This window comes from Notothenia coriiceps, unplaced genomic scaffold (assembly GCF_000735185.1).
Source record: "Notothenia coriiceps isolate Sejong01 unplaced genomic scaffold, NC01 NC01_scaffold00026101, whole genome shotgun sequence".
NCBI lineage: Eukaryota > Metazoa > Chordata > Actinopteri > Perciformes > Nototheniidae > Notothenia > Notothenia coriiceps.
Window position 1 is genome coordinate 413,178 of NW_011358802.1, and position 16,157 is coordinate 429,334.

At 39.5% G+C, this 16,157-nt stretch overlaps 1 protein-coding gene across 1 annotated transcript in view; it reads left to right on the plus strand.

Annotated features, from left to right (window-relative positions):
- The window catches only part of mcf2l2 (MCF.2 cell line derived transforming sequence-like 2), a 14,044-nt gene extending 776 nt beyond the window's left edge, over window positions 1-13,268 (plus strand). Inside the window, exons 2-15 of the mRNA XM_010784114.1 lie at window positions 822-936; window positions 2,134-2,224; window positions 3,427-3,540; window positions 5,406-5,522; window positions 5,678-5,827; window positions 9,470-9,594; window positions 9,715-9,829; window positions 10,206-10,325; window positions 10,740-10,931; window positions 11,420-11,611; window positions 11,700-11,886; window positions 12,017-12,117; window positions 12,763-12,851; window positions 13,253-13,268. Coding sequence (XP_010782416.1) covers window positions 822-936; window positions 2,134-2,224; window positions 3,427-3,540; window positions 5,406-5,522; window positions 5,678-5,827; window positions 9,470-9,594; window positions 9,715-9,829; window positions 10,206-10,325; window positions 10,740-10,931; window positions 11,420-11,611; window positions 11,700-11,886; window positions 12,017-12,117; window positions 12,763-12,851; window positions 13,253-13,268 — 1,724 coding nt within the window. The remainder of the gene's footprint in view (window positions 1-821; window positions 937-2,133; window positions 2,225-3,426; window positions 3,541-5,405; window positions 5,523-5,677; window positions 5,828-9,469; window positions 9,595-9,714; window positions 9,830-10,205; window positions 10,326-10,739; window positions 10,932-11,419; window positions 11,612-11,699; window positions 11,887-12,016; window positions 12,118-12,762; window positions 12,852-13,252) is intronic.
- Window positions 13,269-16,157: the final 2,889 nt, after the last annotated feature.

A 16,157-nucleotide genomic window follows, 5' to 3' on the forward strand; every position in this document is an offset into this window, starting at 1 on the left:
ATAATCTCTGGCTTTTTTGGCGTCCGTCAGGAACTGCATTTCAAAATAAAATTAACCGGAAAATGTGTCTGTCACTTTGAAAAAAGTATTGATAGTCCATAATTCAATTTTTATGTCAAAAACAGAGTTTTCATTAGCTGCTAATGATAGCTTCCAGAGTCAGCTTCCTGTTTTGTCTCCTTGGATACGAGTCCAAACAACTCACAGACTGCACCGGGCGCTGACCTAGGCGCCCTGTGACCATCAGATTTGACGACGCTGATAGGCTGAAATTATGTTTCGGCGGCATAGTTTAAAGATAGCAACAGTTGGCTTCTGCTGCACTCTCGTCTGAGCACTGTGCATAGCGCCCAGACGAGAGAGGGTAATGATACACGGGCAAGGCCAGGCAGGAAACATGTGATTTATCAGTAACTTTAGACATCGTAACACAATTTTAAACTAGATTTTATTGTAGATTATACATTTTACTGATACCAATTATATAATATTTACCTTATTTATTAAAAATAAAACATATATTTTTTAAATATATATATTTTTATTTTGAATGTGGGAAGAGGGGGGGCAGCGCCCCTAGCGCCCCTATGGGCCGACCACCACTGGTAATAACATGCAGTATACTCAAATACAGTTTCATCGTGAATGATTCCTTATTTTGGGGAGAGCAGCTAATGTGGTAACATTCAATAAAAACATCCATGTGGTGTGGTGTGATGTTTAAAGGCGTCATTATCAATTCTAAACATAAAAGTAATTCCACAATAGTCAAACCCATCACATAATAAGAGTAAATGTTGTGTGTTGTGTTTTTGTTGCAGGAGGGCGAGGGAAAGATGGCGCCCCCATCATTATTTTCCCAGAGTACTCGAGCTTCAGTGAGGTGCCGGAGGAAGACTTCCTCAATGTCGTTACCTACCTGACCAGCATACCCAGGTACGCACACTCTCAAACAGAAATCTTTATAAAAGCCTTTACATATTATGGGAAATCCCAAAACTAACTCCCAAATATCATATGATAGGAGCTTTTATTGTGAAAGGTAATACATGGTTTCAGACCAAGTCTACAGTACCATACTCTCTAAATCAGGGGGGTCCCAACTGTTTTCACTGAGAGCCACAAACAGAAAAACATACGAAGGGTTGGGCCCCTCACTAGAGGTGAGGTCTATTCCCTTATAAGTTAGATTCACAAAATCAGTCAGATGTAGTTAATTATTCTAGATAATTTAATATTTTTTAAGAAAAACAGCCTACATCACAGCTCTCAATAGGGTTTAACTTATTTTGTTACAAACAGTGTCTGCAGCTCATTCCTTAAAACAGAAGCCTCAGATATCTTATAATAATGGGAAATAGGAAGGGTATATTTCAGGCTTGTTATCCAAATGGTTATTGTTTTTTGTTTTTATCAACTAAGATTTGTTAGAAAATGATTTCATGAAAAAAAACAACACAGAATGTATTGAAAAATTGGGCTTATTAACTAACACATGAATGCTGTGTAATATATGTTTACATATATATTTAAGAAGTACAATATAAGAAAAGCACACATTTCAGGTGTTTTCAATTCTCCATTACACCTTTTGAATTTGCTTTGTGCCACAGTTGGCCCCCGGGCCGTAGTTTGGACCCCACTGATTTCGAAGGTCGCAATACATAGTTATAAATATGTGTCATCAGTCAATGTCTAATGCAGGATGCCTCAAATACCAGGATGTTCTACTGAATCTCTCTGGCTATCTGTCAAACAAATCCTTGAGCAGCAGATATATGAACAAAGGGGCAAAGTCTAAGACATATTGTAATGAAGAAGTATTATGGTCCCAAAACAACCTGATGCTGGGCCCCACACCATCCCACTCTTTTTGCATTGTGTAGTTTTTATATATTGAAAATCTATCTGACCTCAACAATTCTGTGTTTTTTCAATTCAGTAAAATCTTTTAAAAATACTCTATATTTCTGGAACTATAGCAGTGAAGCTATTGTTTGTTTTTATTTAATGTGCAAGATGTTTGTGCGTCAGCTTAGTTCTACTGTGTCAGATTCAGAAAGCAGTAAAGTGTACTTTACACACCGATACACAAAGCAGCAGCCCAGTTACATGTTTCCCTCCTGTATCCAGCCTGGATGCTGCCAGTATCGGCTTCATCATCGTCATGGACCGGCGGAAGGACAAATGGAGCTCAGTAAAGGCCTCTCTGTCCAGGATCGCTGTAAGTTCTCCAATACATTCATATTCGAATCATCATATACATACATTTGTACCTATACTGTACATAAACAAATGTTTGTCTCATACATACATACCTTTCAAGTTCCCAACCGGAGGTACAGGGACCCCTAGGGCTACTGAGGGGGATTGCAGGGGCTACGTAGAAAGATTAGTGATTGCAATTTATTTACACACAAAAAAACAATTGAAAATATATTCTCTTAAGCCTCAGAGCTTAAGAAAGACAAGCAAGCTCAAGTGTCTAATTCAAAGCTCTAGTCTTGACCAAGACGTAGAAACTGCCAGAAGTCTTAATATTATTATTTTTCACTGACAAGTGTAAATGTCAAGTTTAAAGGCATTGGTATTAAAGGTGAGTTATACAAGTGATTTTCATTTATGGGTCAGTTGGGTTGAATACGCTAACACAAGAACAAATTTAGGTGAATCATCACAGATGAGTGAGGGGGTTCTTGTGCAATCGGGCCTATTGTGACCAGTACACAATTAACGCGAATCCTCAAGCTGTGACTTTTAAACTTGAGGATTGTGAGATCTTTTCTGCTGTTTGTGAGAATCCCTGTCATGTCTGTCTGCAGCTGCTGCTGTTTACAATTGAATTGTTATTGAGTTGTTTCCTTTTTTCCGCGTGATTCTCATAGGGCTATAGTTTAGTTTATAATGAGTGCTATGATAAGCTGAATATGTCTCAGGAATGTATTGTTGGTTTGGACAGAAGGACTTGTGGTTGTTAATAGCATTTACCAAGCAGAGAGAAATCATTCAAGGAGATGAATGAACACCAGTAATTATATTAATAATATGACACTCCTCTCACTCTACTTGTGATGATCACTGAGGTAATATACGTGCATTAGCAGTTTTAAAAGGAAATTAATCTTGAGTTTCAAGGCCGCACAGGAAGTCTTTTTAATGAAATGTTACAAGCAGTATGAGTCAGCAGTGTGTTCTGCATTAGCTTACAGACATGTTGAGCTACATTGACCTGTCACTGAGTCCGATTTCTCAGAATAAACAGCTGTAATAATTTGGCCCTTTAAAGTGTTAAATACAAGAAATACACGCATTCTGGTCCCAGGAATTTCCTCCCAGTTAGTGTAGCCTGGTTGAATTAAATGAGTAAATTAATGTGTATCAAAGGATTGGATGTATTGTAAATGTGCATGTGGTCGCGTTATCCAGGTGGCGTTTCCTGGAAACCTGCAGCTGGTGTTGGTGCTGAGGCCATCCAGGTTCTTTCAGAGGGCCATATCAGATATTGGGTTCAAGATGCACAAAGACGACTTTAAAATGAAGGTACCGGTAAGCATGCTTCAGTACCAACAACTTAGACTCTATCAACTGCTATCATTAGAAAACAATTACTTCTCTCTTTGTTAAACAGAGTGTTTAGAGACTTCAAAATAAATGCATTAAAAATGAATGTTGCATGAAATTAACTGATATACAGGGTTGGGTTGTAACGGAATACATGTAACGGCGTTAATCAGAATACAAAAATCAAGTAACTGTATTCAGCTCGCGTTACGGCAGATCTGTGTGCACGGCGCTGCAGCGTGTCTGTGAGAGAGAAAGAGAAAGAGAAAGAGAGAGAGAGAGAGAGAGAGAGACAGACAGACAGACAGACAGACAGACAGACAGACAGACAGACAGAGACTGGCATGGGGCAAGTGACTGGAAAAGGAAAAAGTTTTAAAAGTTATTACTTCGTTTCAGATAATATTAATAACAATAATAATAATAATAATTCAATCTATTTAGAGGCGCCTTTCAAAGCACCCAAGGACACCTTACAATTCATAACGTATTCTAAGGAAAGGTTTAAGACAGGACAAAGAATGCAGTCTGGGTGATGTTTTTTATGTGGGGTGCAGATGAGAGGGAGCTGTCCAGAATGACACCAAGATGTTATGTTTGAGTTCTTGATAAGCCATTAAAACAGTAACATAAGTGTCTCCTGTGCACCAAAACATACCCATCTGTTATGGAAAAATAAAGTATTCCAAAAGTATTCTAAAAGTAATCTGAACACGTAACTGTAACTGTATTCGGATTACTTTCAGAGCCATGTATTCAGTATTCAGTAACTAATTACATTTACAAAGTAACCCTCCCAACCCTGCTGATATACTATACTTAGCGAAAAAGACGATTTGATTGTAAATAGTTTTTCAAGATCTCCACTTTGCCATGAATTAAATGTTGGGAGAGAAATGCTAAAGCTCTTATATAGTCATTTCTGAGCCTAAAATATGTAAAATCTAAACCACAGTGATTTCTAAAACCCACAAATATAAAAGGGAAAGAAAAGGACACCATGACCTCAGCTGGGCTTCTATGATAGCAACCGCCCTATGAACCACATCTCGTTTTCACTCCTCTGGCCGCAGACTGCAAGATGAAGAACACTTTTTATGCTCCTGCTTTCACGTCTTCACACCCAGATGTGTTTAAAAAAAATAGCAAAAATAAGAAAGAAAAGGGAAACATAAATGATAACTAAACCTGTGTAGATTTCAAATGTTCTAGGAGCATATATTGAACCAAAACTCGGATAAAAACAACATCCAGGAAAAAGGAATGTCTGAGAACTGTGTAACGAACAGGATATACAAACTGTACATAATAGCTGTGTTTTCAGTGCTATTAAGGCAGGGTTAGGGTTGAATTTAAATGGGTGCTCCAGTAATTTAGTATTTTATTTTCTATTTGTTTAGAGGACTCAAGAGACACATTTAAAGGAATGGTCAAAATGAATGCAGCAGAGACTTTGATATGTGGCTTTTGGTCCCTAGTATGAGCCTCCAAAAACATTGAAGCCTAACATTTCCGCAATGCATCTCCCATGGGTCTTCATGCCTGATAAATGTCTTTCAAACTCCATGTCCCAAATTTGAAACTCAGTATTTTAGTTATTATTATTATGACATGGCAGACAAAGTCCTGTTGATATACCTAGTGTTTCTCTTCTGGTGTTCATGACATCAAACTGAAGTTGAATGGTAAATCAGGGAACTTCCCTTACAGAGACTGACAAGCCACTTCTCTGTAATTGAGACTGGTTTGCCAATTAACTCATTAGTGCTACCACAATCACTGTCACTGTTACACAATGTAGGTCATGATCAAACGCTTGAAGTAATGTTCTGAATGTGTTGCAGATCGTGATGCTGAACTCATTGTCAGACCTGCACAGCTATGTGGATAAGGGCCAGCTGACGCGGGAGCTGGGAGGATCTCTGGAATACTGTCACAGTCAGTGGATACACCACCGCACTGTGAGTTAACACACAGTAATACAAACTGTCCACCTGAAATGCCTAGTGATTTGCTGCAACCCATTTTCCCCTCAGGGACAAATAAACAAATACTATGTTCATTTTAATATTAGTGATTCCAATTCCAATTTCCATATGGTGCCTTCTTCCTCCAGGCCGTCGAGAACTTTGCCATGACAGTGAAAACCACAGCCCAGATGTTGCAGAGGTTCGGGTCAGCTCTGGCAGAGACGGAGCTGCCCAATGACGTCCTGTGCACCAAAGACCTGCTCACAGCACACACAGACAAACACACCAACCTCAAGGTGATTCAGTGCATTTTAAACACCAGCAGCTAATAACATGGAGAGTACATGTATGTATTTCAGTCTGTTGGGGAGGAAATGCAGCTTCAAATGTGTGCCATTGTATGAGTTTGAAACAAGGTGCTATATGTTGATGTGTTGACCATACAAAAAGTCAAGATAAACAAACACTTAAATGTTTGAATGGGATTGAGAGTAAAATGACTGGCTGGTCATACCATAAAGTAGCCTTTTTACTGCGTCTGAGTCATGTATTAGCTACTGTTGGTTGTTGCTTAGTTAGTTTATGTCAAATGGATAGGAAGAGGAAAGATTTTCATTAGTAGGGTAGTTAAACGTTTTGGGGAGGTTAGCACAGACAAGATAGTTTGTTTTTGGTTAATGGAACCAATTTGCCGATCACGGTTTCTAACTATTGCATTTTGCACATCAGCACAGTGCAAATTGACCTATTCTCTTCAACACTAAAATTATTAGTGTTTATTATTATTATTCTCTTTCGACTCCACTTCGAGCGATAGCATTACTAACAAAGAACTGCAAACAGAGCACTTATATATTAATAAAGGGCTGGCTTATCTAAACAAGTGCTACTCAACTGGCTTTAGATAAGCCAGCCCTTTATTAATATATAAGTGCTCTGTTTGCAGTTCTTTGTTAGTAATGCTATCGCTCGAAGTGGAGTCGAAAGAGAATAATAATANCTCTTTTCACCCTCTGTCTGAAACCAGAGCCCAGTCTGCTCTGATTGGTTAGCTGGCCGGCTCTGTTGTGATTGGTAAACGGCTTAGAGATATCCCGCCCCTTAGCCTATCACGTACAGTGTGTTGGAGCCCTAGCCAATAGAAGCGCGAGTGTAACTTGTCAATCTGGCGAGGAAATAAAGTCCAATGGAGGCATTTCAGGATGGGCTTGAACGAGAGAAACTACACAGGAATGTTAGACTTTACAGACCATTTAGATGTACACAAACCTATATAACACACTACAGGAAAGGGGGAAAAAAGAAAGCAGAATAAAGCTCTTTTAAAATTGGGAATACATACTTTAGAAAAGATCCACTTATTTTTTCACACTGCTTTTATGTTATATTTCTCTATTTTACATTTCATTATTTCTCTTGTGCTATTTCATATTGATATTTTTCTGGCACTACTTGTTTTTGTACGTCTTAAGTATGCATGTGTTTGTAAGGACACTAAAAAGCTACCATCACATGTAAATTAGCTTGTTTACGTTAATTTATTCAAAGTGTAATCACCAAACGATGGTTACTCGTGTGCAAAAATGTAAATTCAGCTTTGTTTGATTAACAGTTCGACGGCAATTATATATGAAATAAAACTGTATGCTGTATAGTTTAATGTTTTTTTGGCACTACTTTAATGTCTTTGAACGTCTTCAGTATATTGTATGTTGTTTTGTTGGAGGATCTTTCTTCTTTGACCTTATCACCTGGTCAGTTGCATCCATTTCATTGGCCGGTTTCTACCTCCTCTCAGCTGCACTTCACACTTAGATGCATGCATTTCTGAACGTCCCATTAACACTTCACTGTATGGCGAGATCGATTCCATTCATCCGTGTTATTAGAGGCCTGGAGGGCAGCCAATGAGGAGGCAGTACAGTAGGAGCCACGCTGACAATTCAATTAGCTGCCTCCATCTTTGCGCCACCTCCACATGACCTGCTTTCTGCTGACGATCAACCAGAGGAAAGTGATGGCATCCTTGGGTTGTGCCGCAGCGTAAACAACAAGCTGATTGGCTGAGAGGTTAATGGGATGGATGGAAGGAGCTTCTTCTTCTTTTTTTCCCGCTCTGAGATTGGTTTTTTGACGTAATTGCTAGAGAGAATCAGCAAGGGTTCAATTTCAGAATATACAAAGGCACATTCAAATTACACCTATTTTCTCTCCGAATGCACCCATTGTGTTTTTAATGACTATAATCATTTATCTTGCAGCTGCAGTGCTTCTCTTATAACCTGTTATTTTAGTTTTCTGTGTTACAAGATTAGCTAGTGGCTCATTTCTGTTGAATATATTGTAACCCAGCTTACTGTGAGCTCTTTTCAGGTTGGTGCATTGACCTTGGCTCATCTCTGCTTATACAGTAACCAACATTTACTCAGTCACTTTCCATATTTATGGAAAATCAATTTAAGCCATGAGAGTTTGAAATGCAGTTGATTAAGTATGACTGCTGAGTGATTATCTGTCAATCGCTTACATTTCAACAAAGAACCACTCAGTCCTTCTCCAATCAATGCAGCTGTTAATATTAACCTTCTAGTAGAATACACGTTAAACCATAAAACCGGTCATAAAGGAGGGGGTTTTCAAACACTGTATGTCTTACTTTCATTAGCTGATCACTGTTGTATTGGATATGTGTCAGTGGTATGAACTAGTGATAGTCGCTTGATAAATAGACTAATAAGTCAGTCTCTGAACACTTTATTCACCTCCCTTGTTTTTTTTCTCAAACTGAGTAGAAAGAAATAAACCAGAACTTAAATACAAGCTGAATCTAATGAGGGGATAAAGTGCAGGTGTAAAGGAGGAAAAACTTTCTTTTATCCTGTGAACAATCCTCTGAATTTAATTGGCTGGCAGATACGATTTAGAAGCTTACATCTACAACACCATAAATATTTACATTGAAACCCTTACCAATATATATAGAGATACTTAACATGGGAATACTCTATGCCAATACTGTGTAAATTAACCATTATATGTCTAATAATCATATATTTGACCTGTCGTTACACCAGGAAAGACAATCAAAACAGGTGGGAAAACACAGGAAGTAGAAACAGATATGACACATAGTGAGACAACAGGACAGAGATAAACTTAAAACTAGCATTTTGACAGATCGATGTTTGGTTGAAGATTTAAGTTTGACAAATACTATCACTTCTTAAACCGAGTTGAAAAGCTGTTTCTTGAGTTGAGTTTACCGAATAACACTTGTTTCTTGTAGTTTCCTCACTCTCTAGGTATCAACAGTGTCGAGGACATTTAAGATTTTCGTAAAATATAATCAACACAGGTGCATCTGTATAAATAACGGATCAAGTATTTTCTTTCTTGCAAATCTCTTAAAAATCTGCAGGACAGAAAAGTCTGTCAGAGTGGATTCAACATAAAAAACCTTGTCCAAAAGATGCCTGATGTCCTTGAGGTGCAGGAATAACATGAATATGGCAGGATGAGATTAGCCTGGGAAGAGAAACCAATGCAGGAACCAGTTCAGGGATATTAGAGCCAAACGAGTCAGAAATGAGCAGCGGAGACAGTTTGGCCTTGGGGGGNTAACAAAGAACTGCAAACAGAGCACTTATATATTAATAAAGGGCTGGCTTATCTAAAGCCAGTTGAGTAGCACTTGAAATGTTTGGCTCTATGAAACCTGATGTACTTACAGTATATGATTCTGTTTTCTTCAAGGTTGTATCTTCCTGGTCGAATGTACTTATTGTAAGTCGCTTTGGATAAAAGCGTCAGCTAAATGCAATGTAATATAATGCAATTATTGTATGTCTGTCTGAATTTGCACCAGAATGTTTTCCAATTCCTGCTATTTAACAGATGATTTTAATGTTGTTTATTTTGTTTCTACGTTTTTAAATCAGGATGAACTGAAGTTAGCTTTGAAGCAGGGCACCACCTTGTTAGGGTGTATCAAGGAGCAGGCGGCCAAGTCAGAGAACCACCAACTGAACCCAGACGAGGTGGAGAACCAAACCACTGTGGAAAGGTGACAACGCTTTTTCCCACCTTTAAAAATGCATATCAGTCTTTATCATGGTAATGCAGTACTATAATAATTGAATACCTCTCAATGTGTTTCTAATCATGGTCCTGTTGGATGTTTCAGACTCCTAGCCCAGCTGGATGAGACGGAGAACGCCTTTGAACAGTTCTGGTGTAAACACCATCTGAAACTGGAGCAGTGCCTGCAGCTCCGCCACTTTGAACAGGACTTCAGAGAGGTATATCTGTAGATCTGCTGCCTCTCCGCCTGGCTGCCTTTGGCTTGAAATCTTTGGATCTTGCCGGTTTCAACTCTTCCTACAGCTTCAAAATAATTCAGCTGTACAGTCATATTTTGAAAACCATACTTCAGAAAAAGCGCTGTACTGCCGGGTCTAGTTTGGACATAGTAAATACATTGACTCAGTTTCATTACTTGCCAGAGACCTCAAGTTCTGAAGAGTTCTGTGTTGTCTTGCTGTAAAATGTCTTTAGAACATTGGATATCAATTGATGATTAGTCTTGATATTGCAAAAATAAATATTGTGAGTAACGTAATTATTTTCACAATTATTTTCCCTGTCTCTGTTTCTGTCCCCTCTTTGATTTTCCAGGTTAAAGTGTCTCTAGACAGTTTGATGGACAGTCTAACCGGCCTATCAGATATTGGGGATTGCGTGGCCAGAGTTGAATATCTGCTCAAAGAACTGAAGACGCTAGAGGAGAAGGCTCTGGTCAGTCGACACGCACGCACGCACTCGCTCGCACACTCGCACACTCCCACACTCACACTCACACACAAACACACACACACTTGGCCATGCCAATTTAGGGTTCAGTATCTTGCTCAAGGTCATCAACATATTTACTGAATAGGTATAGAACCACTAACAATCTGATAGGTTGACGAACCCTCTATTTTTTCTGAGCCATAGCCATAGCAATATTTCATCACACACCTCTTCCAGAAAAAAATATTTAGGATAGGTTATAAACAATCGTTTTGGTACTTCAGCATCATACAACAAAAGTGAGAAACGATGACACTTATTACTTTTAAAAGTATGTATTTCTTACCTCAATCTTAGTCATGACAGCTCTTTTGTCTTCTGCTGACTATGATAAATTCTGAAATATGTTTGTTTCAGCCCACACTAGAGAAGGCCCAGCTCCACGCACTGCACGGAGACCAGCTGATCCAGAGCGACCACTACGCTGTGGACTCTATCCGACCCAAATGCGTGGAGCTCCGGCGGGTCTCTGACGACTTCAGCAACGATTCCAATAAAAAGACAGATGTCCTGTCCAAATCCCTGCAGATACACATAGGCATTGATAAGGTGAGAACATGATATCATGAACAGATGTCACACCCAGAAACACAAGTTTCCCAGCACTTGGATTATCTCTCATTGCATTGTAGACAAAAAAAGTCCATAAAATTCAAAGACTGACTTTGGATCAGCCTTGGGCAACAGGTTTCTGACTTTGTTTATATCTTATAAATATATATTTTGTAATATTTTGTTATGATGTTTAATACAATGTCTGAACCCCTACTCAAATTCTGGCTTTTATCATACGTTTAGTTTTTATTTTATTTTAGGGTATTATGTTGAGTTTTTTTCTGTCCTTTATAATACGTTAACTAGGCTAAAACCTCAACCCCTAATTTAATTAAGGTGGTGAAGAGCTAGAGAAAACTGTGTATGTTCCCTATTGACCCCAGTGGCATCTTAACCCAGGATTTACACTGAGGAATTACAATGTATGGTATGTTGTTCGCTAAATTGACTTTTCCCCCTGTTTGAATGTATCTTGTGTCCAGGTTAACCAGTGGTGTGAGTCTGGCATCTACCTGCTGGCCTCCCAGGCTGTTGATAGGTGTCAGTCACAGGAAGGGGCGGAGTCAGCACTGACGGACATAGAACGCTTTCTGGAGTCTGCGGAAAACACTGAACTGACTGAACTGAGGAACCTTCACAATCAGTATGAGGTCGTCCTGTCTGAGGATATCAAGGTATGGAACACGATTCCATTAGTTGACAAGCTGACTGGATGTTGTGTTTAAATAATGATGAGGAGAGTTGATGTTGAGCGTTTTGCAGGCCAACGTCCTGAAGGCCTTGAAGCGCCTGGAGGACGTGCAGGAGATGTTCCAGAAGCGGCACGTCAGTCTGAAGAGGCTGTCGGCCAAACAGACACGGCCCGTCCAGCCCGTCGCCCCACGGCCCGAGTCCTCTCCCAAACGGCCGCCTCTGAAGACCCCCCCAAGGACCACAGGGGTCCAGCAGCGTGAGTTGCATGTTGTTTTAACTTGCTAAATTGTCCTTCAGAAGATGAATCCATGGTAACTCAAACTGTTTGAATGCTTATGTCTGTGATATGATTGACACTTATGCTTGGTTCTCTGAACTTTTTACAGCACTGGCTCGCAGAGCGTCTGATAACACCAACAGTGGCAAGCCGCCAGTCGAAGCTGACCCCAAGAAGAAGAACATACGCAAAGCCAAAGGAGGCATCAAGGTACCCTCCTGCAGTGCTAATCTGAAATCTCACCAACATTAAAGCCTGATTAACAAGTCAGTTTAAAGATTTTTTAAGCTCTAATCATCATGAATTAGAAAAAGAGGAACTGACTGTGACACTGGGGCAAGGTGTGGTCTCACAATTATTGATACCTCTATTGGTACTTGCTATACATACTTGGTCTGTTCGGGGAATTGAATCGGCGCTAGTCACTGCAACCTCCATCCAGCCTCACAGAGAACACAACTAGATGTCTTTGTTTTCCATAGTAACCACAAAAAATGTTGCTCAAAATGCCAAGATAACACTATGACCAAATTGTCTCATCTACTGTACATCATAGTTTATATACAGCAGTTCTGTGCAAACTGTAGGGTAAATCACAACACCAGCTTTTGTATTAACGGCTGCTGACAGAAGAAAAGGTAATCTCTGGATTTACCATTAGCCTAATATTCACTAAGGACTTGATGACCACCTGAATGCAAACACCTGGTTTTTACTGGCTCTAGTTAGTGACTGGGCCATTGTAGAGCTCTATTGGGACCAAGCTGAAAAGAAAAGACATTATTTGCATTTAAGGCGTTTTACAAGCTGCCCTAATAACTCATTTACCTGAATGTGTGTGTTTCTGTGCCACAGATTGAGGTGATGCACGAGGAAAGCCAAGGAGGCTCCACCCACGTTGTTGTGACCAGTGAGACGGCGGAGAGTCTATCCAACAGACGCAGGTATGGACAGAAATCAGTGCTGTGCTCACATGCAGTACTTCACCTCACTGTCATCTCACTATACTGATAAAACAACAGGATTATTCTGAAGGTTTGCAAACAAGATGTGAAGTAAAATGGCACAGCAGCAATTCACTGAACAAAACACAAATCTTCAAAAGTCTCGTACTTCACTGAAAAGTTCATTTTAATTGTTATACCCTAGATGTTTCCACATCCCACTTATAAGTAACCTTGAAAAAACACACGGAGGAACAGGATCCTTTTTGAATGACCAGAACCACAGAAAACCTTCACTTAAGGGGCCCTAAGGGTTTCTTTGACTTGACCTTAATCAGAGAGAATGGGTACCATAAAGATGGTTATCATCTGTCTCTGTTAACCCAGGCTTCCTTCCTCAGGCTCTGTGTCCCATAAGAGGTGCGCTTGGTGCATCATTTAACATTTCTAATGGCTGGATTGCCGCCATTTTAAGTTATAAGAATTGATTTATTAAAACTGTTTCAGGAAACCTGTTGCTATGAATAAGAGCAGGATGCAAGCGGAAAATGACTATCCATAAAAATCCTATTTTAGAGTCATTGTTTGTAAACATGTCTTCAAAAATACCGGCAAGCTGAGTTATGTATTTTACATTTTCAGAAAAAAAAACAGGAAAATAAAACAATGTTCTTGGTTAGATTGTCTGCATCATTGATATAAAATATTTTGCTGTGGAAAAATAAAAGCAACAAGCTGCATACAGAGCGTAGCCTAATGCTGCAATTGTTAATTTGACGGCATTAGTGCAGCATTTGTGGTTTCCATTCAATGCATTGTGATAGACTCTGATCTATTTTTGTCCAGGAACCGTGAAATGGATTTAACAGATTTGGCAGTGAATGAGAGAAATAGGTTTTGATAAGAGAAATGTGATGATTTTACATTGAATACCCGAGAGACATTTTCATGGAGGGGGCAGGCACACATAAAGACACAACCAAAGTTAGGATCATCTTAGGCAATTGACTTAAAGCCCAGAGACACAGAAAGGAAGCTGACATTCCTTCCTTCCTCAGCTCTTTCTGAGGAATTCGCTTTCCATGTCCTGTTTGCTGACTCAGTGAGACTCCTATAAATAGAGACGGTTCCGTACAGGGGGGCGTGGATAACATTACATGGACATGTACGGTGAACATCATAGTAACAGTACAGGGTCATGGCAACACTGACACAAAACTACTTTATCTGTTAGTCAAAGGGTGTGTACAGTCTAGATAAGGCCACTTCTTAGGATAATCTCTCTGTTCAATCATGAATACTTTGATTTAATTAAATATTATGTTTTGTCTAGTGGCAACTGGCAACATGTATTGATATGGGAAACATAACACCTTGTTAAGATTATAAAAATAAAAATAGAAAACATGTTTATTTAAACGTGTTTCCTCTGCACATTTTATTTCCTCTGTAACAGTTAGTGTATCATGACATCCTTTTTAACACATACATACATATATATATTTACTTCAAATGTGTGGCTCGTTTATGGCACCGAATCTAATAAAGGAATGCACTGAGCTTTTTTCCATATAGAAGTAGAGTGGAGAAACGGACAAGTTTTGGTCGTGCAGATCAGATGTGAGCTACCTAGCTAACGTAGATACCTCATTTCAAATATCGTGACAAAACGCTTACAGTTATGAAACAGACTAACTGTGCCAACAGTGACAGTTGTCCACCTTTATAACGGAAGTGGTTTGGGCCGTTGCAGTGAGTTTTCACCTTTCAGCCACTGAAGACAGCCTTTTATGAGCTGTAACTCCTGCAGTCATCTCTTCAAATGGTACTCTATGCCAAACACATGCCAAAACAACCCTGCATCACATTTTATCCAAGTCATGAATCATGACTGGCTCAATCTTTGGATAGGTCACATTTGATATTTTGGAGGACACTTAACTATTTTGTTATTTAAGTAAGTACTAATGGGTTAATGTCTGAAAGGATGTGTAAAAAACGAATGAAAACAAATTAAAATAAACAACTTTGCCATGTCATGTGGGGAATACCAAGTTTCCAGTAGTGAATGCTTTCCATCTGTGGACCCATAAAAAAGCAGTAAAAAAGTTCCTTTTAAGGTCATGATGCCAGAAGACCTCCACACTCCTGGTGATTCAGCCTGTTTGATGTTTCAAAGAAACCCAATGAAACAGGATGCACCCAATCGGCAGTGGTGAGAGAAAATAATTATAGAGGAAGATGAGGGCATAGCTAGTGATGCGTACCGGTACGCCGAACCGGTACTGGGCTTGTAAAAAGTTTCGGTTCAAGTCCGGTTAAAACCGGATGGTCGGGAACCGGTACTTGGACTCGCAAAAAAACTAGCACTTACGTATATATTCTCCTTTTTGTTTTAAACCATCTAAAACCTTCCATAGATCGAGAAATTTGCGCTGAGAAAAGACGAAAAACATTGCGTCGGTTTCTGATATGGCGGCCATTACTGAACTCACGAAGTCTCGCAAAAATATCGCAACTGCTCGCGAGATCTGTGTGACGTCAAGGGAAGCTAGCGATGTGATTGGCTTAGAGGTAGTGGACAGCGTGACATAGATGATAGATGCTTAAGTTAACTATGTATGACATTTGTATCAAAATTGTATTTTTGGATGTACATCACTATGTATGTAGTATGTACTGTATAATGTACACATGTAGAGTTGTAGAAAAGACATGGTGTACAAACAGTACAGTACACTGACTGTACAGTCACTACAGTGTATACTTAAGCAATAGCTCACGACAGACCGTGGTATATGCTCATTATATCACAGCTAAGGGGCCTGGTTCGGCCCGACGCGAAGCTGTGCTGTGATATAATGAGCATATATCACGGCCTGAAGTGAGCTATTGCTTTTGTAAAATGGTTACCAAGTGTGGCAATATGAAAGAAAAATACAAACTCTAATTTAAATAGTTTTATTTGAGCGTTGCCGGGGTCCACGTCTTTCATGAGAGAGGTCTCGATGACCTTCTTTTGCTTAGGCCCTGGCCTATTTCACCACCGTTATAAGAGCGGTGCAGGTTTCGTTGTCCGGATCTTGTTGAGTTGGGATATGTTCATTGGGTGCATTCGGTACGATGACTACGACCTGTCAAAAAGTCACCCACGTTGTATGTTTACTACATTTATTTATCGGGTTATTACCTAGTTGCGAGAGTCCAGAATTATAGAGCCGTCGACAATCACAACAACGTATCGTGGTAGTCGATACAAAGCACGTCTTCCGTTGCCTCCCTGATAAAATAAAACTTTGTAGGTGA